At 39.2% G+C, this 22,407-nt stretch overlaps 2 protein-coding genes across 4 annotated transcripts in view; both read left to right on the forward strand.

Moving 5' to 3' along the window:
- Nucleotides 1–15,075, forward strand: part of hycc1 (hyccin PI4KA lipid kinase complex subunit 1) — a 32,064-nt gene extending 16,989 nt beyond the window's left edge. For 2 of the 3 annotated variants that reach the window (XM_065284654.1, XM_065284659.2), the window contains exons 2-11: nt 1,776–1,857; nt 1,934–2,035; nt 3,554–3,733; nt 5,913–5,993; nt 6,084–6,199; nt 6,343–6,438; nt 7,185–7,301; nt 7,764–7,851; nt 8,024–8,183; nt 13,164–15,075. In XM_065284654.1, the coding sequence (XP_065140726.1) occupies nt 1,807–1,857; nt 1,934–2,035; nt 3,554–3,733; nt 5,913–5,993; nt 6,084–6,199; nt 6,343–6,438; nt 7,185–7,301; nt 7,764–7,851; nt 8,024–8,183; nt 13,164–13,747 (1,575 nt within the window). In that variant the 5' untranslated portion in view covers nt 1,776–1,806 and the 3' untranslated portion in view covers nt 13,748–15,075. Of the gene's footprint in view, nt 1–1,775; nt 1,858–1,933; nt 2,036–3,553; nt 3,734–5,912; nt 5,994–6,083; nt 6,200–6,342; nt 6,439–7,184; nt 7,302–7,763; nt 7,852–8,023; nt 8,184–10,725; nt 11,021–13,163 lie in introns of all 3 variants that reach the window. The other variant, XR_010543728.2, reaches the window with a different exon arrangement.
- A 369-nt stretch (nt 15,076–15,444) lies between these two features.
- Nucleotides 15,445–22,304, forward strand: tomm7 (translocase of outer mitochondrial membrane 7 homolog (yeast)). The gene is made up of 3 exons (XM_065284645.2): nt 15,445–15,657; nt 21,875–21,923; nt 22,010–22,304. The coding sequence occupies exons 1-3, from the start codon at nt 15,555–15,557 to the stop codon at nt 22,023–22,025; spliced, it is 168 nt and encodes a 55-aa protein (XP_065140717.1). The 5' UTR covers nt 15,445–15,554; the 3' UTR covers nt 22,026–22,304.
- The last annotated feature ends 103 nt before the right edge of the window (nt 22,305–22,407 follow it).

Here is a 22,407-nt window from a genome sequence, read left to right on the forward strand (position 1 = left end):
CCATATAAACTCATAATTACTCCCGCTGGCGTTCAAATGACAGCGGAGAGACTCGCCCACCGTCTTGACAGACCACCCCTCACAGTATTCAGCACAGAAGCGGTCGAAAGTGGACAAAAGAGACGGATTTAAATACCAGGTGTAAACGTGATATGTCTCTCTCGTCCACTTGTGATCTGATCAAAAACACATCTTAATACCAAGTGTAAACAGCCAAGTTTCAAAACCAAACGCTACAGCTGCAGTGTGGGAGTACTTTGGATTTAAACCTAATGACCGAGGTGAACCACTAAACCTGAACGAGCCGTTATGTCGCATTTGTGGTAAAAACGTAGCAGTTTGTAGTGGCAACACGACAAACATGCATATGCACCTAAAACGCAATCATCCTGTTATTTTGTTCATTTCTTGTGGATATTTAAAATGTCTTCCAGTTCCAGTATTACTTATTGTTTAGAAATAAAAGTTTATAGATCTTTGAAAAGGTGTATCTGCATTATTATAATGGCCCCGGAGCATCAATGTTATCGTCTATCGCGATAAATTCTGAGGCAATTTATCGTCTAGCAAAATTTGTTATCGCGACAGGCCTAAGTACCTCAAACAAAAATACTAGCAGATAAATCCAACCCAAATGTTTAATGTCATGATTATTACCATGGAGGTGCATTACTTTATATCCAGCTGTGATTTATCCATATTTTAAGTTAATAACGAGAGAAAGCAAACAATATGCAGCTTTCGGCTACCTTAACATATCCAACAAATCAAAATCTAAATTCAGTTTTTTTTGTTGTCATCACTGCAATATCTTTGTTATTTTGATTTGATAATCATTAAATGTTTCAACGGAAGCAAAAAAAATACAAGACTACACATATAAAATACATTTATGTAATAAATCTGAGTATTTCACAGAAGTATTTACTTAAATACTAATATATTTTTATTTATACATTTATTACATATGTACAGTCATTTTTTTATGGTTCAGTATTGTTGTTTTCTTATTTTTGTAATGCATTTCAGCACTGTTTCACTTTGAGTGTTATGTTTGTTTTTATCCAGTATCCATTTTAAAAACTATTGATCGATTAATCGGTTATTGGCAAGTAGGGATCAACTTAGTAGGTAAAATCCACTATCGGTCGAACTCTAGTGAAAACCTCTCCTGAAACTCTGTTTCTTATTTTTTCTTGCCATGTAAGATTGATTTCTTTCGCTATTATTTGTATACTTGGGTTTTGTTTACCTAGAAAGGCTGTATCTGTATGTCTTTGTAGATTATTTGTTGATGTTTACCTTTAGACAAACAGCTGTTTAAACATTGTTGTAGATAATGTATCCTTCTGATATCAGTAATAAAAACCATATTTTCATGCAGTAAAGCCGATGGCAATAATTACCACTTTTGATAGATGATGATAATAATACATTATAAATATGATTCTGTGCTGATGCGACACACTGAGTTGCACACCTGTGACAGCACATCACTTAAATGTTGCTTGGCAACCATAAACGACCCACAGTCACATCATGTTTACACCGGATGTGTGTGCACACGTCCAAAATAAATCAGTCCCATTTATAAGCCATGTATCTGTTTTATATGGAAGATCAAACTGTTTTCTGTCTGGTGTTAAATTTTGGTAAAAAAAATAGCAGAAGCTTGACTCGTTTATATTCCTACTTTTCAGATTTTATACATTGTGAGATTCCTTAAATGTTTCCTGCTTTCCTTTGGTCTGATGTGTGTTGTGTTTGTCTTTCAGGTTAAAATCTCCTCATACCAGATGAAGGAAGATGTTGGCCATGGATCAGGGTGTAGTGGAGGAGTGGCTGTCTGAGTTTAAGGTGTGTTGTCTTATTCATTGTCTTCATTGAATCCTTTTCATCATAAATTGTTTCACAAGCGTTTTTTCTGCTGTAGACTCTTCCAGAATCATCGATCTCCAATTATGCCACCACTCTAAAGGACAAAGCCTCTTTGGTTCCTGCGCTCTACAAAGTTATTCGGGAAAATTACAGTGATGTGAGTTGGTTTGTCTTCATGTGTTAATCTTTAAATTTACTCCAAAAATAGACAAAAACACCACAGCGTTATAATAAACTTTTTCATGTTCCAAGCTTTTCAACACCACACATCTGGGAAAACTATTCAATAAACATTATTCATCATTAATACCCACCTGGAATACATCTGGAATTTTTTTTTTGTATAGTTATATAGACTTGACTTGTATTTCCCATCTGTTCATATAAAATGATTTTTTTTTTTACATCAGTATTACTGAGGTCTTTTCATCTGTGTCACAGCTCAAGATGTATGTTTAGTGATGCACCAGTGTATTTGTGAGATATTTACAGCGCTGTGGTCTTTCAACATAATACAATACCGGTGAATGTTGTCATGACAGCCTCAGCATTACAATGAATGACGAAGGTGTTTTTCAGAAGACTGGGTGTGTTTGCTTCAGGCAAAACTGTCAGATTTTACAGCATTAATGTCAGTCATGTTTTACTAGAAAGAGCCTTGATGATGACATCATCGCAAGGAAATCACTTCATGAATGCAAACACAGCACAGATCAATAAAATGACTTTTTCATAAGCGTTCACATGAAGATGAATGTGTGTCATATAAAGCTGAATTTAAAGTTTCATGATTTTGTGTGTTGAAAGGTGCATTATGGGTTTAAATTTCTCAACAATCACATACCGTCACACACCTGTCTCACGAAATCTTAAAAGCTTTGTCTTTCTCATGGCCATAAGGTGAGAAAGATTTAAAAGAATAGCCATGCTGGTTTTATCTCCAAGCTCTTAGACGACATGAAATCCACCCTTTATACTTTCTTAAATGTATACATACATCCATGCATAAATACATACATACATACATGCATTCATACATACATTCATACATACTGGTTATTTATTTATATATATCTAACTCCAGCTTGCATCTTTGTCACTTTTTTCATCCTTGATGATTCAGTGTGCATCATTCTGAGGAAAACAAAAGGTTTGTAATATTTCATCAAAATGTAATAACCTTCAACCGAAACAACTTTTCTGTTCTGCTGATGTAATCGGGTCTGGAAGAAATATTAGCTAATAATAAGCTGTATACGCTTGTGCTCAGAAATATGGCACATAACAAAAAAACATAAATTTTTCCCAGCGGGCATACAGTATGAGATGATATCTGATAATACCTGACATAATGGTCTAATATAACCCCTTTCTTTGTATGTAACACTGAGGTCAGATGTAAACTTTTCCAAAGAAAGGGAAAGCATATCTTTAAGTTTTAATAAAGGTGTTTTTGACATCTCACATCAGGCTTTGACTTGCACTGTGATATTTATTTCACATCATCATCATCATCAATCCCAAAATGACAGATTTTTTGGTCAATAACGCCATGCCATACCTGCCTGATTTGTTTTGTCCTTTAATGCATAACTGCTTTATTTTATTGAATATTATTACAAATAATAAATTGAGGAATAAACATGTCTGTATGTTTGTTTTATTTTTCTCTTAGCTTTTGGAGCCCGTGTGTCATCAGTTGTTTGAGTTTTACCGAAGCGGTGAGCCGCGTCTTCAGCGTTTTACACTGCAGTTTCTCCCTGAGCTGGTGTGGAGTTACCTGTCGGTCACTGCCGCACGAGACCCTCACTGTAGCGGGTGTATAGAGGCTCTTCTGCTCGGCATCTATAACCTGGTTAGTGTCCTACAATTTGCACTTTTGAGAGAGAGTTTGTAAGGTTTGATGTACATGTGACAAGAATTATATTAAGTTTCATTCACTGTACAGATACCAAGCATTCAGAGCGATCCATTTAATAATTCAAACGATAGCGCTAAAGTTTAAACGTTTGGCTGTTAAGTATCTAGCACCAGTTTAGAGGTGCATTCAAGAAATATGCAACAGGTCATTTTCTCAACTACATTATACACTCACCTAAAGGATTATTAGGAACACCTGTTCAATTTCTCATTAATGCAATTATCTAATCAACCAATCACATGGCAGTTGCTTCAATGCATTTAGGGGTGTGGTCCTGGTCAAGACAATCTCCTGAACTCCAAACTGAATGTCAGAATGGGAAAGAAAGATGATTTAAGCAATTTTGAGCGTTGCATGGTTGTTGGTGCCAAAGGGTCTGAGTATTTCACAATCTGCTCAGTTACTTGGTTTTTCACGCACAACCATTTCTAGGGTTTACAAAGAATGATGTGAAAAGAGAAAAACATCCAGTATGCGGCAGTCCTGTGGGCGAAAATGCCTTGTTGATGCTAGAGGTCAGAGGAGAATGGGCCGACCGATTCAAGCTGATAGAAGAGCAACTTTGACTGAAAAAAACACTCGTTACAACCAAGGTATGCAGCAAAGCATTTGTGAAGCCACAACACACAACCTTGAAGCAGATGGGCTACAACAGCAGAAGACCCCACTGGGTACCACTCATCTCCACTACAAATAGGAAAAAGAGGCTACAATTTGCACAAGCTCACCAAAATTGGACAGTTGAAGACTGGAAAAATGTTGCCTGGTCTGATGAGTCTCGATTTCTGTTGAGACATTCAGATGGTAGAGTCAGAATTTGGTATAAACAGAATGAGAACATGGATCCATCATGCCTTGTTACCACTGTGCAGGTGGTGTAATGGTGTGGTGGATGTTTTCTTGGCACAATTTAGGCCCCTTAGTGCCAATTTGGCATTGCTTAAATGCCACTGCCTACCTGAGCATTGTTTCTGACCATGTCCATCCCTTTATGACCACCATCCTCTGATGGCTACATCCAGCAGGATAATTCACCATGTCACAAAGCTCGAATCATTTCTAATTGGTTTCTTGAAAATGACAATGAGTTCACTGTACTAAAATGGCCCCCACAGTCACCAGATCTCAACCCAATTGAGCATCTTTGGGATGTGGTGGAACGGGAAATTCGTGCCATGAATGTGCACCCCAAAAATCTCTTTAACTGCAAGATGCTATCCTATCAATATGGGCCAACATTTCTAAAGAATGCTTTCAGCACTTTGTTGAATCAATGCCACGTAGAATTAAGGCAGTTCTCAAACACCGTATTAGTATGGTGTTCCTAATAATCCTTTAGGTGAGTGTATTTCTGTGTAATTTTAACAAAATGCAGAGTTTTATCTCTCTGCATGGATCCATCAGAAATGAATTTTAATTTCTCAAGCAGGATATAAAATGGGATGCCCGGGGTGGCTGTACGTGTCGGAGGTCTTTCATGATTTACACCCCTTGGACCTGCCACCCCTCCCCACAATCACCATGAATAACAGAATAGGTCATCTGTCAGTCGGATACCATTTAGGTGTCAGAGGGCGTTTAAACGTCCCGACATTATCGACTGCGGGCCTTTGTATGGCCTGTGCATATTGATGTTTATCATTGTGAACTGTATCACCCGCTTGTTTGACATTACACCTGAAAAATATTGTTTTACCAGAACAGTTTCACGATTCTACTACAGTATATAAATTATGCTTCACACATGCACTTGAATACACGCAATGTTCACAGCTCATGAATAAAGGCGAGGATTAAAGCGTTGCAGCTCCACACATTTTGTACTTATTAACTACAACTTTGCAGTGTTAACAGTAGCTCAAGTTTGTTAAATGTAGGGTTGTCACGATTTTAGATTTTAATCACATGGTTATTGTGCCGTCAAGAGCTTGCAATCGATTGTATGTTAAACCGTCTCTGGATCATTTTTGCACTTAATTAAGTCACAAACCTTCTATGTAGATATCAGAGAACACTTAAACAGATGATTTTAATGCATTCTTTGGCACCTTTAACACAATATTGATATCGATGATCATTGTCAATCATGTTTTTAAATCTCTCTCTCTTTCAGGAAATAGTTGATAAAGATGGACAGAGTAAAGTGTTGTCATTTACCATCCCCTCGTTATCCAAACCGTCATTGTACCATGAGGTCAGTCCATCGATCACGCTGATTTTTTTGTGTCCGTATCTCACTGCGGCCGTTCATATAAACACAATCTCTCTCTCATCCCTCCATCAGCCTTCTTCTATTGGCTCTTTGGCCTTGACTGAAGGAGCCTTAGCCAATCACGGCTTGAGTCGAGTGGTTTATAGCGGTCCCCACCTCCAGCGAGAGACGTTTACAGCACAGAACAGGTGTGCAAGACATCAAATATTCATTCTGCTTTCTGTGCTGTACTTCAGGCATCAATTATTAATCAGAAAATTGCGCTTAAACAAGTTAAATTTTTGTGGCTATAGGAAGTCTGTACTGTATTATGTGTGTGTGTGTGTTGCAGGTTCGAGGTCCTGACGTTTCTGCTGTTGTGTTATAACGCTGCACTGAGTTACATGAGTACTTCATCTCTTCAGTCTCTCTGTCAGCTCAGCTCCAGGTTTGCAAAGACACACACTGAAACACAAACACTACGATGTTGCCATATATTCATGCACGGTGTCCTTTCAAATAAACTTTTCTCAAAAAATGTTAAAGCATGTCAGAATTATTGTGCATTACATAATAAATAAATAAATCTCTGAAGAGTGCACATAACGATGCTTCAAGTCCCTAAAACTGCCATATATAATAAATAAATAAAAACACTGTCATGAATAGAAAGAAAAGAGTCTGTAGTGTTTGTTTAATAATAAAAATCACTGAACGCAATCCGCCCAATCTTTCTCCTTGGACTCTGTTGTGATGTACACAGTTGAGATCTGGTTTCGTCGGGTCAGGTGTTTGTGTAGATAATGCTTCGCTTAATCTCAAATCCTCTCCGCTTCCAATCACCCTGATCCTCTTATACACTGAACCTGAAAGAGCCTCAGACCTGTGATTGGTCTTTTACCACAACCATTTAAGCTGCATGGTCCAACGAATGATGATTACATGACTGATGATCAGCTGATGTTTACAAACGAGCGAGCAAAGATCGCTTCCCTCAGCAGCCGGCAGCAGATTGAGCCGGTCAAAGGTCCGATCACAGAAACATGCAGCGACTTAAGGATGGGCATTATTATATTCAAATATTTGAGCAAATATTTAATATTATGAATATTTTAATTACTTTTTACGTATTATAATTAGGAAATATCCTCAGCACGCTTAACTTATATTCTGTCTTTTTGTTTCCTGTTTCAGGGTCTCCATCTGTGGGTATCCACGGCAACAGATGCGGCGGTATAAAGGCATCAGTACTCGTCTGATGGTCACGTCTGAGTTCCTCGTGCAGCTGATTACAGGGATTCATTTTGCTTTGTGAGTGATTTTGCTTTTGTGTTTACCTTTGTTTACACCAATCCAAGCGATCTTATCTTATTATCATATTTACAGAATTACTGCAGGGGGGCGTGGCCTCAACGCACCCCTTTTTTCTGTGAGATTTGTAGACATGACTGTGCTGAAATGAAACCGGTTAAAGCAGTTCTGTTTGCTAAAGGAGTTAATTTATTATGCCATTATTTACTCACCGTCATGTGTTTTCAAGTCTGCATGCTTTTATTTTGTCTTAAAGCTGGAAAATTTTCATATTAACAATTTGTGTCTGACAATTATAGTAGCAGCAATCATAGCTGTTCATAACAGACTGACGTTTAAGTGAAAAATCCTCCCATCTTCCATCATTTTTGAGTAGCGTGGAGCAGATTCAATCCAGTGGCATTTGGACCTGCGAGAACTTATAAGATTTAATGTCAAATCTGTCTGTCATCTGTCTGTCAGGTGTACTGGAGAAGCAGACCTGGCCTCCAAAGCTCTTGATGATGTTCTGTATCGAGCAAAGCTGGATCTCTTCCCAGAAGCTCTGCTGGTGGGTTTCAGATCCTTCAGGCTTGAGAAAGATTACAGAAATCCTGCTAAAGCTTTGCCGATTACAAACATTCCTAAATTGTTTCTCTAATCCCATTACAATAGCATTGTGTTACAGGAACACTTGGCTTCATTTGCATGTTAGCATTTCTTTTTTTCTTTTCTATTTTTAGGTGGGAAACGCCATCAAATCGTCTCTTCACGGTGCTTCTTTGAAGTCTAATAAGGAAGGTTCTCGATCCATCCAGGTGGAAATCACACCCACGGCCTCTCGGATCTCACGGAACGCCGTCACCAGTCTGTCTATCCGAGGACATCGCTGGAAACGTCACGGTGAGCGTCCACAGCTGTGGAAGATAAACGGTTGTGCTCGATTTGGAGGCGTAGATTGTTGCCGTGGTGACGCGCACTTCCTAAACCATCAGATTGTGACGGGCTTTTCCCAGGAAGTGATTCCATTCTGGAATGTTATTCAATGACATTTCAGTCAGCTAATTATAGTAATAACACATTGGGCTCTCGGGGTTTCTCTTTTGCTGACGTGGATCAGGTTGTCGTTCACTGCTGTGTGACACTTAATAGTCGATATCTCGCAGCATCTGACTAATTACTGCTCATGGTTTCAGCTGCAGCACTAATGAAGGGTTTTCTGTTACTGAGCTACAATTAAGCAGTAAACACAGTGATTAGCGTTAGTCGGGGCAGACAGTAGGGTTTCTATCGCTCTTTAGTCTTTTAACCATAAATGTATTAAATTGAAAATGGAGATGGAGTCATGCACACTGGTTGAGGAAAGCTGTGCTGTTAAATTATCTCCCAACAAGGAATAAAACTTTGCTGCAGTGCATTTCAAGACAGATGTGAGACATATCTACAGAGCCAAATATATTGGATGTATGACCAATAAACCAGAGTGGCTCATAGCAACTTCCTGGTAACCACTAGCAACCACATATTAAAGTCCTGGAAACTACCAAGAACACCCTGCCAGCTGCATAGCAACATCATAGCAACCACCTAGAACATGCTAACTACCACATAGCAATCCTAGTAATTGCATAGCTACTTCCAGGCATCCACCCAGAACCTTTCAATTATCACATAGCAACGCCCTATCAACATCTCAGCATTGTAAAGGTATCCACTCTAAATCCCTAGAAACCACATAGCAACACCCTAGCCACTGCATAGCAATGTCCAGGCATTTACTCTGAACCTCTAGCACCCACATAGTAACACCTTAGCAACTGTAAAGTGATGTCCATGGATCCACCCTGAACTCCTAGCAACAACACAGCAACGCCCTAGCAACTGTATAGCGATGTCCAGGCATCCACCTTGAATCCATAGCAACACCTTTGCAACTGCAAAGCAATGTCCAGAAACCCTAGAAAATGCATAGCAACTGCACAGCAATGTCCAGGCATCCACCTTGACCCCCTAGAACCCACATAGTAATGCCCTAGCAACTGTACAGTGATGTCTATAGATCCATCTTGTACCCCTAGCAACCACATAGCAACAGCCTAGCAACTGCACAGCGATGTCCAGGCATTTACCCTGAACCTCTAGCACCCACATAGTAACCCCTTAGCAACTGTACAGTGATGTCCATGGATCCACCCTGAACTCCTAGCAACAACACAGCAACGCCCTAGCAACTGCATAGCGATGTCCAGGCATCCACCTTGAATCCATAGCAACACCCTAGCAACTGCACAGCAATGTCCAGAAACCCTAGAAAATGCATAGCAACTGCACAGCAATGTCCAGGCATCCACCCTGACCCCTTAGCACCCACATAGTAATGCCCTAGCAACTGTACTGTGATGTCTATAGATCCATCTCGAACCCCTAGCAACCACATAGCAATGCCCTAGCAACTGCACAGTGATGTCCAGGCATCCACCCTGAACCCATAGCGACACCCTAGGAACTGCACAGCAATGTCCAGAACCTCTAGCAAACACATAGCAACGCTCTAGCAACTGCACAGGGATGTCCCGGTATGCACCCCGAACTCCTAGAAACCACTTAGCAACACCCTAGTAACTGTACAGTGATGTCCATAGATCCATCCCGAATCCCTAGCAACCACATAGCAACACACAAGCAACTGCATAGCGATGATCAGGTATACACCCTGAACTCAGAGCAATGCCCTAGCAACTTCACAGTGATGTCCAGGCATCCACCCCTAGCAACTAGCAATCGCACAGTGATGTCCATAGATCTACCCCGAACCCCTAGCAACCACATAGCAACACCCTAGTGACTGCACAGCAATGTCCAGAACCCTTTAGCAAACACACAGCAATGCCCTAGCAACTACACAGTGATGTCCAGGCATCCACCTCAAACCCCTAGCAACTGCACAGCGATGTCCATAGGTCCACCCCAAACCCCTAGCAACCACATGGCAACGCCCTAGCAACTGCATAGCGATGTCCAGAACCCTTTAGCAAACACACAGCAATGCCCTAGCAACTGCACAGGGATGTCCCGGCATGCACCCCGAACTCCTAGAAACCACATAGCAACATTCTGGCAACCTCCCAGAGCACTCCAGCAGCATCACAGTGTGATGTTTTTGTGTATGTACAGTATGAAATCCAAATGTATGTTTTTGCAAGGCAAGCGTCATTTACATTTGAAACATGATAATACCCGTTTTAGGGTTTGTTATCGTTTCAACATCTGTGTCCATTTTCATCTGCTGTTTTTTATCATTTTGTATTATTATTATTAGTAGTAGTATTGTTACGTATTGATTTTAGTTGTGAAATGTTTCATATGTTTTATTTTGTGTGTTTCATCAAGCATCATGCATGTATCATTGTGTTTGTGTGCGTGTCTCTCGTATGTGTGTGTGTAGAGTCACTGGAGGAGAGTGTAGACTCCCCTGACTCCTGCCCGACGGGTCCCATCCCTGAGATTAGTGTAACGGGGGTCAGCGGGGAGCGTTTGGTCAACGGAGAGGCCCTTCGCAGCAGGATGGAGGGGGAGGGCTCCACTGAATTAGGGGCCGACCCTAGAGGTCAAGAGGTCAGGAGGCAGAAGTCTGTGCGGAGGCATCTTGAAGACGGGACGCCCTCCGCGGGGCGGGTTCACTTCTAGAACCCCTCCCACCCTCCTCTCGCACGCCCCTCCCTCTCCCTTTGGGCCCAGAGGTATTTTGTGTGGGGCGGAGCTGTGCAGGTTTTAAATAAACATTAATTATTAATTAATTTGATTTTCAGGCAATGAAACCAAGCCGTTAACAATTAAACTGACCCCTTTTCCAACGAAATGATGCTGGTGATCGGCCAGGAAGGATCTGCAAAGCATTTTGAGAGTTTGCATAGCTAACCAGTACTAGATTTGGCTTAAACACCAGCAACATTGTGATGGGAAAGGGGTTTGACAATAAAGCACATAACATTTAGCCTTTTTAAGGCTCTTCAAAGAATCATGCTCATTTATTTATCTCTCCTTCTGTCTTTCATTCCTGCCTGCATCTTTTTTCATCCAATCAAAGCATTTAAACTCTCTCTAAAACTAACCCGATTGGAAACACTCAAAATCCTTCTTTCAGAAAAGCGACTGTGAAACCTGTCTTTCCCAACACTTATCCACTGGGTTGCTAAGGGAAACCGCATCCTTGTACAGTATGAGCTTGTGTAATGAGACAGATTGGCAAGCAGTAACGAGTCTGATAATCAGAACACACAAGAATATTCAGTCCTTCCAGAAAAACGCAGTGTTTTTTTGTGCTTAATGCAGGCAAAATTTTTGATCTTGCGGCTCGTTTTCTTAAAGGATTAGTCCATTTTCTTAAAAAAATCCAGATAATTTACTCACCACCATGTCATCCAAAATGTTGATGTCTTTCTTTGTTCAGTCGAGAAGAAATGATGTGTTTTGAGGAAAACATTCCAGGATTTTTCCTTTAATGGACCCCAACACTTAACAGTTTTAATGTAGTTTAAAATCGCAGTTTCAAAGGACACTAAACGATCTCAAACGAGGCATAAGGGTCTTATCTAGTGAAAGGATTGTCATTTTTGACAAGAAAAATAAAAAATATGCACTTTTAAACCACAACTTCTCGTCTTCCTCCGGTCCTGTGACTCGCCAGCGCGACCTTACATAATTGCGTAAGGACGTAGGAAGGTCACTTGTTACATATATGAAACGCACATTTGCGGACCATTTTAAACAATAAACTGACACAAAGACATTAATTAGTATCATTCGACATACAACAACATTGGACTGGTCCTCTTTCTTCACACTTGTAAACACTGGGGCGTAGTTTCGCATACGTCATCCGTGACCTCTTGATGTGATGACGTATTGCGTGAGGTCGCACTGGCGCGTCACAGGACCAGAGATAGACAAGAAGTTGTGGTTTAAAAGGGCATATTTTTTATTTTTCTTGTCAAAAATGACAATCGTTTGGCTAGATAAGACCCTTAAGCCTCATTTGGGATCATTTAGAGTCCTTTGAAACTGCAATTTTAAACTGCATTAAAACTGTTAAGTGTTGGGGTCCATTGAAATGAGAAAAATCCTGGAATGTTTTCCTCAAAAAACATAATTTCTTCTTGACTGAACACAGAAAGACATCAACATTTTGGATGACATGGTGGTGAGTAAATTATCTGGATTTTTTTTTAAAGAAAATGGACTAATCCTTTAAAAAATGCGATGGAATATGCGGGATATTTATGCAATTTTATGCGATAAAATTGCGTGAACTTGCAAAAACTGTTTGCAGCTTTTCAATGATGTTCACGTCACATAATCACATCACTTCAAAACGTTCCCATGAAAACAGGGGACATGGCTGCACTTGCGTGAAGTAAATGCGATCGCATAATCGCGTTTTTCTGTAGCGACTGAATAATAATCCAAATAATCCTGATAATTATGACAGATAAAAAGCCTTGATATCTCCTTCAAATGTATAACCTAAAATGAAATGAATTCATAAAAATGAATAATACGATTTGACGATCTGATCTGCTTGCCAGTCTCTTGTCTGATCTTCAGTCTGTTCTTGGTTTTAGTCTTTATTTTGTGATGATGCACAATTTCCTCCTCACTATCAACAAGCTAACAGCTTCTTCCCCTAAACCTCTTGAACAACTGCTGTCCTTAAAGAGATCCTTTTCAAGACCACTGCACTGTTGTGTTTTCTTTCTGTTCTGTTATTTTTTTTGCTTTTTTTATTGTAAAAATATTTGATCAGATGAAGATTAGTTATAGTTTAAGATTTGAATCACTTCACATGTAAAAAGTCATGCTTATCAACAAATCTTTCTTTTACAGACGCTGTGGATTTGGGTTCCCCGGATGAGCTGACTGAAATCGCTGAGGTGGACGAGGGCATTTGTACTCAGGCGTCCGGCGGGCAGAGCAGCCCACCTGCAATAGTTGTCAGCCACATTGCCGTAACGGCGGCGGCGAGTAGCGGCGGAGCCGGAAAACTGGCAGGAGGGCTGCGTCGTCTGACGGGCCGATCCAGCAAGGACAAAGAGAAAGACAAGGATAACGCCACAGGCCTGGATCAGCTCTCTCAAAAGCAGGCCGCTGTACGAGCAATGAGCGAAAACTTAGACCTCCTGTCGCTCAAACGACTGACGTTGACGGCTAGCCAATCGGTGCCCAAGAGCGGCTCGCTCAGCCTGTCGCGCACCGCCAGCGCCGTCTTCTCGCGCTCTTTCGAGCAGGTCAGCAACGCTCTTGGCGTCGCTACGGGGTCGTCCAGTCGCGCTCAGAGCCCCACCTCAAATCACGTTTCTGAGGGTCTCCTTCAAGAGGAAGGCGTGACCTATCCGGAACACCTAAGCCCCGCCCATCAGTATCGGCAGCGTTCGCCCACTATTAGTATCCATGTGACCTCTGACCTGTGATCTCCGAACCTTTTCCCATAAGCTGTGTTTTACCACACAAAGGACGGATCACGTTTGTTTCTACACTAGATTTTTCAAATCGTCCCAAATTTGAGGCAAATACAGACCTGGCACTTCTGCCCCTTTGTGGCACAAAACTACAGCACCTTAAATGAAGTTTCTCCTGTGGTTTGTCAGTTGTGTATAAGTACCAAAGTAATGTATTTCTGTTTTTTTAATCTTTCTCCCAAATTAGTTTTTCAAGGTGTCCATGAAGTTAACATGGTGTTTCTGTTGGTACTAAAGTTTACATGTGTGTGAGTCTGAATATGAGCTGTACTGTATATTTTTAATGCTGTATCTGTGTGTGTTTGGGAATAAGATTTACAGACGATGATCAAATGATAATTTTCAAACATGTTAAATGTGGTAATACGATAATCTGTGTGTATGGGATTTGTGTGTGTTTGCACTTAAGATCTTCTCAAATTGTGAAATGGATAATGTGACCCCCCCCATTTCCCAGCATGCACTGGGTTTGAACTGAAGCCATCACTTCACACTGTTTTGGAAATCTGGGTACCCGCAAAACTCGAACAGAAAGTCTGGTGAAATTAAATTGCAAATAAAAGTAGTTACTGTTTACATCATCATTTATGTGGTATTTCAACAGCAATATTATACAACGAGCAGTATGTGAGCATTTATTAAAGCCATACTAAAAGATTTAATGACACATGAGAAAGTTGAGTAACTGTGTGGTGATTTAATGGGTATTAAACTCAAAGTTCACCCACAAAATCTAATTTCTGCCATAATTTATTCCCCTTTATGTCATTCAAAACCTCTATATGACTCTTTCTGCCGTGAAACACAAAATATATATTTTGTGCTCTCTGGAGTAAATAAAAAGTGTAGAATGACATGAAGGTGGGTAAATAAAATATTTTTTATTTATGGGTGAACTCGTGTGTCATAATGATGTCATGCTTTGAAAATGCACAGTACAGATGATAGAGAGACCCATTAAACAGTGTGATATGACAGAAATCATTCCTTAACATAAAGTGAGATACAGCTTTGTTTAGTACCAGCATAATTTGTAATGGATTTATCTTGGAAAATTGTATTAGTACAGTGTTCTAATACAGCACTGTCTATCCGGTTTTATTCCTTGTTTAAAAAAAATGTAAAATGTGCTTTTATTTGAAGTAAAACAACAATTGTGGTTGTGTCTGTATTCATACTATTTTCGCAATGTGAACATTTTATGATAAATTGTAAATATTATTGTACTAAAGTCATCAGAAAAATAACATGGTTACAGAAAATAAAGATTTCTATTTCAAGATGCCCGTAGCTTTTCTTGCATGACGATGCATTTAATAACATATTCTTGATATTGTTTAGATACAGAAAACTATCAATTTCAATGCATTTTAAAATTGCACACCAAATATACACAAAACAACTGTACATCATATTTTACAATCTTTAAGTATTTTTATAAAAGTCTTTGCATTAGATCAAACTAAACATTAAAGCGAGACCACATTATCTAATCTAATAAAGAATATATTAAAATATTTTGAAAATTGTTTACATATTTTAATATTAAAACGTATTAATTCTCCACACAACATCGTGATGTTCCCTCATATGTCCACTAGGTGCCGCTGTGGCACAATTTCGACATTGTCGCAAAACATCAACACTTTACGGCACTGTAGTACGGCATATCCTCTTTACGGCACACGAGTTTTTCCGTGTCCTTCACCGGCTGCACGTCTGATCCAGAGTAAATCTGTGGTTAAATCCGTATAAAATCATGTCGAAGCTGAGTAAAGAGACGAAGCAGCGGCTGCAGCAGGTGTTTCAGTGCGGTCAGTTCGTCATCCGCTGGGGTTTCATCCCGACAGTTCTGTATCTGGGTCAGTATTTACCTGCACGTGCTGATTCAAGCGCATTAACATTATTTATCACATATCACATTTATATTAGATGTGTTACTTGTGATTTACACATGAAACATATTTTGTGACATAACACTTGCTTGTACACAAGAGTCAAGGTTTTAGACACGCTAACGCACTTCATGTAGCAACTGCCAATCAAACATCAGCATCACTGATGACGGCTTTTGGGGGCGCGCAGTAATGGATAGTATCGTCTTGTCTGATATATTAATATATTATCATCTCCAGCATACACTGTTTTTTTTAAAAGTTATTGATATATTTTCCAACAACTTAATAGTAAACTCAATAAAATTATGAAAAAAGTTATGTTGTGATTTAACAAAATACATCGTTTTATCATCGTCGGTGACGTCACCCTTTGGCAAGAATTGTCAAAAATCATAATTTTTTTCAAGAAGCTTCTTAAAGTCTTATCTTTAGACGGTTTAAAAACAATATTGAAATAGTTTCCATCTATTCTGGACTTTATTTGGCTGCGGTTTCTTTATTATTCATCCATTTATTCATAACTTTTATATCAGATGCATTATATTGGCCACCATTAGTCATCCTGCACCACTTATGTTTATTGACATGAATTATGCAATCATCATTACGCGTGTGGATCTGTAAGGAAGTCTGGGATAAGTTATTACGGAAACTCCGTTTATGATGATTGAATGGGAGTGAATGTGAGGAACAAAACCACTTCCTGAAGCTGTGATTGTGACATTGAGATGACGTAATGAAGCATCTTTGATGGACATTCGTGCTAATGTTTTATTCTAGAGTTCATTGCGTTTGCATCACAAAGGTCATGGGTTTGATCACAGGAAAACACATACTGATGTATGCAGATTTCTTTGGATAAAAGCATCCGCCAAAATGTGAATAAGTGTCATCTCATTAAAGTCAGCAGATTTTTGGGAGATTAGGGACTCCTGATGTTTGACAGAAATTTGCCTGTCGTTTCATTTTCTTATCTAAGTGTTGAAGATGAATGAGATACAAAAAGTTGCAAAGTTGTAGGTTTCTTTGAGCTGATTCACAGTTCACAAAGGGTGAATGTGAGCGTTTCTGAAGGACCGATTAAACAATCAGTGAGTGCTTGCTGATCTATTAAACACCGTAGGTCTTGATGCCCAAGTCTGATGTGTTGAATGTTTTCACATCATTATCTCTTAAATTCCCTGTAAAGTGCAATGTGGAATAAATGTGTTCTGGATTTGTCACCCCACAGAAAAATTTGTATATTAACCACCCGGCCAAATTTGAATAATAAACAGGCAAATAAATAAAATAAGTTAGCAAAATCTTGGAAAAACACACAACATTCCCTGTGTAAGGGATCTCAGGTTTCGGAAGGAGAACAAAACTGCACTCGTTCCCGGGTTTCTGACACAATATGTCTGAGAGCGTTGCTAGAGTACGAATATATTGTATTGCAATATGGAGCGTTTAAGTATTAACACTAAATCAAAACTAAACAACAGATTTGTAAATGAAAAGGTTTAATTACAGTACTGACTTAAGGTTACAGTTGAAATGGTTACACTATTAATGCATGAAATGGTAAATAATACAAACAATTGACTGTTTCCAATGTATGTGAGATATTACCTGATAAGATAGAGAACAGAGAAAGAAAGTTTAGAAGAAAGAGATTCACACTTGAGAACTGAAATCTAGGCCTAATGGCCCGAACCCCAGAACTTAGGTGAAGAAAGAAAGGAAAGGGGAAAAGGCCAATGCAAAGGCAAAAGCTAAAATGCAAAGGCCCAGAGCTCATAAAACATTGACCTTTATCCCCTATTTCTTGACCATGTGACTAAACCTAACTTGATACATTCAAATTGACCAATCAGAAGATCACCTTTAACCCCCACTGTAACGGCTGTGACAATAGTCTTTGATCACTATCAGAACAGGAGGTTTTGGCAAGTTGAAACCAAGTATTAAATTCCTATATTTTTAATCTTACACCTGCTCTCAAGTGCTGGGGGCGTGTCCGCTGTCTGTGCTGAAACCACGCCCCCTCGTAGGAAATCTGCCATCTTTTTCAACTTTCAAATACAGCTACAACATTAATGGATGCTTGTGATTTTGTCAGGGGCGGAGCCATGCTCGGTGGCTCCAGTGTGTCATCGAGCCACCGTTTTAACTAGGGCTGGGCAAAAAAATCGATTTTCCGATTAATCGTTTTTTAAAACGTGGTCGATTCAGAATCGATTCTCAAAGAGCAGAATCGATTTTTTTTCCCCATATTTTTTTTGCAAACATTGAACGTAAGATTAACGTTAATCAAATGACTAGTCTTCTTCACTAGATGTCACCCTCTTTTTTGCCTTGCGCTATGTTTCCAAGGAGCCTGTCATTCTTTCATTCAGTGTTTAAAATTTTAGGGGGTTCATCGACGTTGATGCTACCTTCACATAAAAAGTAAGAGGTATGGAAGCATTTTAGATTTTGCAAGCAAGACGACAAGGTTAGTGTTGTGGCTTTTAATTTCTTTTTATTAAATACCAACTTGTAAACTTATGTTCACTGTTATTTTTTATTAATATAGTATTTGTATTAAATCTATATTCATTGAGTTAAATCAAGAATCGAGTATAAAAACCAACCCGAGAATCGGAATCGAAAATTGAATCGAGAATCGAAATCGAATCGATTTGATAGCTTGTGAATCGAAATTGAATTGATCTGGAACATCTGAATCGATACCCAGCCCTAGTTTTTACCCCGCCCAAATAATCTTGAACACAGAAATGTGGAAAAACTGATTAACGGTAAAACTCCACATTCAGTACTACATAGTTCACAGTGTTTGTAACATGATTCAGCAATACACTTCTAACATTTATAATGTGTGCAGAAACAAATAACTTAAAATATTCAGGGTTCCCTTGAAAGTTGGTGAATCTGGGGGGAAAAAATTCAAGGCCCTAGGAAGTTTTTGGAAAATATATATACATGGATACAGGTCATTAAAAGTGCTTGAATCTATTTTATGTTAGAAGTTTTATGGAAAAAAATCTAGACTTTAAGCACACATGCTAAACTGTTCACTTTAAATGCTTATATCTTCTGTATGTGAATGTTTGACACATGAAAACGTCTCGGGTTACGTATGTAACTGTTGTTCCCTGAGAAGGGAATGAGACGCTGCGTCTCCCTTGCCATACTTCCTGCGTCCCTGTAACGCCGTCTTTGGCAATATTTCAGATAGCGATATACTTCCTGGCTCCCACGTCCCCCTGTCTTTGTCATTAAGCCTCACCATTGGTTGAATTTGATATACACATTCAGACGCACTTACCCCTGGAGGCGTCCCCAAAGTGTCACCACAGTGACGCAGCGCGAGTTCCCTCGAAAGGGAACTGTAACAATGTATCTTAAAAGGTAATACGATGTAACCTTGCTCTCACTTGAAATGTGTCCACACATTTAGTCCTTGAATTTGAGGGTATTGGACCTGGAAAGGTCCTTGAATTTGGAGTTAACTAAGGTGGGGGAACCCTGAATATTTAATCGTAGAATGTTGCCATTCACAATCACAGTCAGGTTGTTCCGTAGGGAAAAGAAAACAAGTTAAGGGAAAAAGCAGGTGTAAGACAATTTCCTAAATAAGATAGCACCTCCCCAAAGGACACTGCATGGGGGCAAAGTGAGTGCGCGGGAAAAGCCACTCTCCACGATTCACAGTGGACTTCCCACTGAGAAACATTTGGGTTTCAAAGACACACCTTTAGGGTGTCATACATTTGTATTCTTTTCTCTAAAAGCAAACTGTATATGAAATGCTACATGCACAAAGAATCTAAAATTTGTATCTTATTTGTTTTCTATTGAAATGTCTCATCGCAAGTGGTTACAATGGTCTCATATAACAACAGAATTCAATGTTAAAGTATATGTGAAACTTCATTCAATGTTGATAGACACCTCCCATTCTAAGCATAAACCAATCACCCACTGTATAGAGATTAAGGACAGCCCTTAGTTCTACAACAACCAATCACCCACTGTATGTATATTAGGTAACACCCCTGGGCTTACAAGAACCAATCAGTATATCATATCACAATGCTTTGTTCTCTGGATATTTAAGGAAAATGTCAAAAGATTCAGGCGGGACTTTCAATATCGAGAAATGCACCCCCATGATGCTGTCCTGGCACAGCATCATGTATTTTATTTTACTTTGAGAAATCTGTAACCAGATATTCATCATTTGCCAGGTATGCATTATTCTCATTTGTTTCCTCGTATTTGAATTGGAATGTAAATTGGCTTCTGAATTATGTTTTTCCTACCTGGTTAATAAATTGTTATGTTTGATTTTATTCTGTGTTGCTCGGTAAATGTTGACACTGCAAGTAATATCGTTGTATCCGTAGTTACCGTAAGGACTGAAATCAGGCTAGGATCGGCCCAATCCCAGTTAGATAGTGAATAATACATCAGCTGAGGATTTGAGAGATACGACTAGCAATTGGCGTTAGTTTAAGTGTACTTAGAAGCGTGGAGGCTGTGTTTCCGTTTAGAGTAACATTTCTGATTACTCTAAATAGGGTCAGCCTCAACCTCTGTTTATTTCAATGTTATTCTATTCATTAATCTTGATTAGAAATAATAATTGTAATAATTAAGTGTCACCTCTAAGGGGACTAAATAAAGTATGTTTAAAGTTGAGCACGCAGAAAGCGGCCGCTTAAGCGTATAGTCCAACCTCTGGCAGCGACCAACACTGATTCGCTTACGACCGTTGACCAGTATATTAATTATGAGGCCCGTACTAGGATCATGTGCGACTGTGAGAACCGAATGAACGAGTGTAATACCAGAGCTTTATCAGAATAAATAAACAAACATACATCTAAATTTTGTAAGCTTTAAAAGTAATAATCAATCAAATTTGTAATATAATATAAACTAAATCTTTGTCTTTGGAGTCAGATTAGAGATAAATATACCTAAATTACGTAACGCCAAAACGTCATCTGCAAAGCGCCTGAAAAGACCGAACGCGCTATCAATCCTTCCCATGCGGTTTGGACTTCGCCATTGGGCCAAACGGATGGATGGGGGCACATAAATTTCACCCCCTTACACAGGATATTATTGACTCCTCAGCTTAAGATGTTTGTTCTTGTGTTGCGTAATAAATCTGCATGACTCAGCTATGACGTCCGATTTCCTCGACATCTCTCTTAGATGATGTTTTGATTAAATAAGTTCAGCCTTCAGTGAAAGGGGAAGAATTGCATCAGTTTGATCTCCGGTCTCTTTGAGGTTTGACCCGTCCCATCACGTGACTTCTGTTTGGAGTCACTTCCTGTGTGTCCTGCAACGCAGGACTTTTCTGTCTCTCGACTCTCATCTGGATCAGCGATACCCACAGAATGGCCAGGAAACGGATATGAGGAAAGAGGGTTTTATGATGCCAGTCTTATTATTGATGCTTTTCTCCGTCAGTTCTTGAGAATGAGGAATCAGGATTGTTCAGTGGGAAATAGAGGTGATGCTGTCCAAAACATGATGCAACAAGGCTTAAAATATGAATACTGTAAGATCTGATTCTGTTCTGTTGATCAGATGTATTGCACATTTTTTCGATGTGGTTTTTTCCAGTAACACACGAGTTGCTCGAGGTAATGCAGATAATATCTCAAATATTTTCAGATTAGTAAGCACGGCTGATATCTGGCTGTTTTAAGATCATTGGTCCTTGAATGATTCACGGAAGGTTTTTAAATATATTAAAATAATAAAGTTTTGACAGCCTTTCCCTTGCATAATGTATAGGGATGCACCCATGCCAAATTTCTGTGCCGATTCCGCTATTCATACTTAGAATGACGTTATTTTTCTTTTAAGTTCTTGTTTCAATTATGTTGTGAAATCCTAGAAGTGCTAGAAGTGTACAAACTACACAAAATGCAAAATGATCACACAGTTTGAGTTCTGATGTGTTTTTGGGTTGCCATGATATAACCTGTCCTGATCATTGGCCAATAGTTGGGTGGTGCTTTTATCTGCCGATACGATTATAGGCCGATATATATATATACCAATACGGTGTAGATATAGTGAGTGTTTGGGTCAATATGTTTTACTCTTACTGTATTTCATAATTATATCATCAATCATATCATAACTCATTATTATGCTTGCTTATTTATGGCAGGATTTAAACGAGGTGCTGATCCAGGAATGCCTGAACCCACGATTTTGAGGTAAATTAGTCAATTTTATACTTGTGATTTGTATTTTATCAAGTTAGACAAGATGTTAGTGATTTAAAGAGCTTCTTTTTCATCAGTTTGCTTTGGGGATGAAGACGCACCTGACAGCTAGACACCAAATCCAGAAAGCCCATCTTCAGTTTGAGGAGAAACAGTGGTTGATGTTTCATCGGTTTATCTCATCTGTGAACTCTAAACTTACCGGATGATCATTTTATGATGATGTAAATACTATACGGTCACTGGCACCGTTTCTTTGGAGTTTATTTTCTGGACTTTCATATGTCCAAAACATGTATCATCATGAGGAATTAATGAAATGTTGCTGAATCTACTTTTAGTTTCTGAAATTAAATAATTGTGAACAATGAATTGTGAACCATTGCACGTTCAGTTGTCTTGATAAAGAAAACATTACATACAATAATATTCAGGGTTCCCACGGGTCCTTCAAATCCTTAAAAGTTTGTGAACC

Source organism: Paramisgurnus dabryanus, chromosome 19 (genome assembly GCF_030506205.2).
Source record: "Paramisgurnus dabryanus chromosome 19, PD_genome_1.1, whole genome shotgun sequence".
Classification (NCBI taxonomy): Eukaryota; Metazoa; Chordata; class Actinopteri; order Cypriniformes; family Cobitidae; genus Paramisgurnus; species Paramisgurnus dabryanus.

Excerpts from the sequence above, each read along its gene's own strand:
- tomm7 (XM_065284645.2), top strand. The coding sequence starts at position 15,555 with ATGTCGAAGCTGAGTAAAGAGACGAAGCAGCGGCTGCAGCAGGTGTTT. Across the intron at positions 15,658-21,874 it reads CCCGACAGTTCTGTATCTGG|GATTTAAACGAGGTGCTGAT; the intron begins GTCAGTATTTAC and ends TATTTATGGCAG.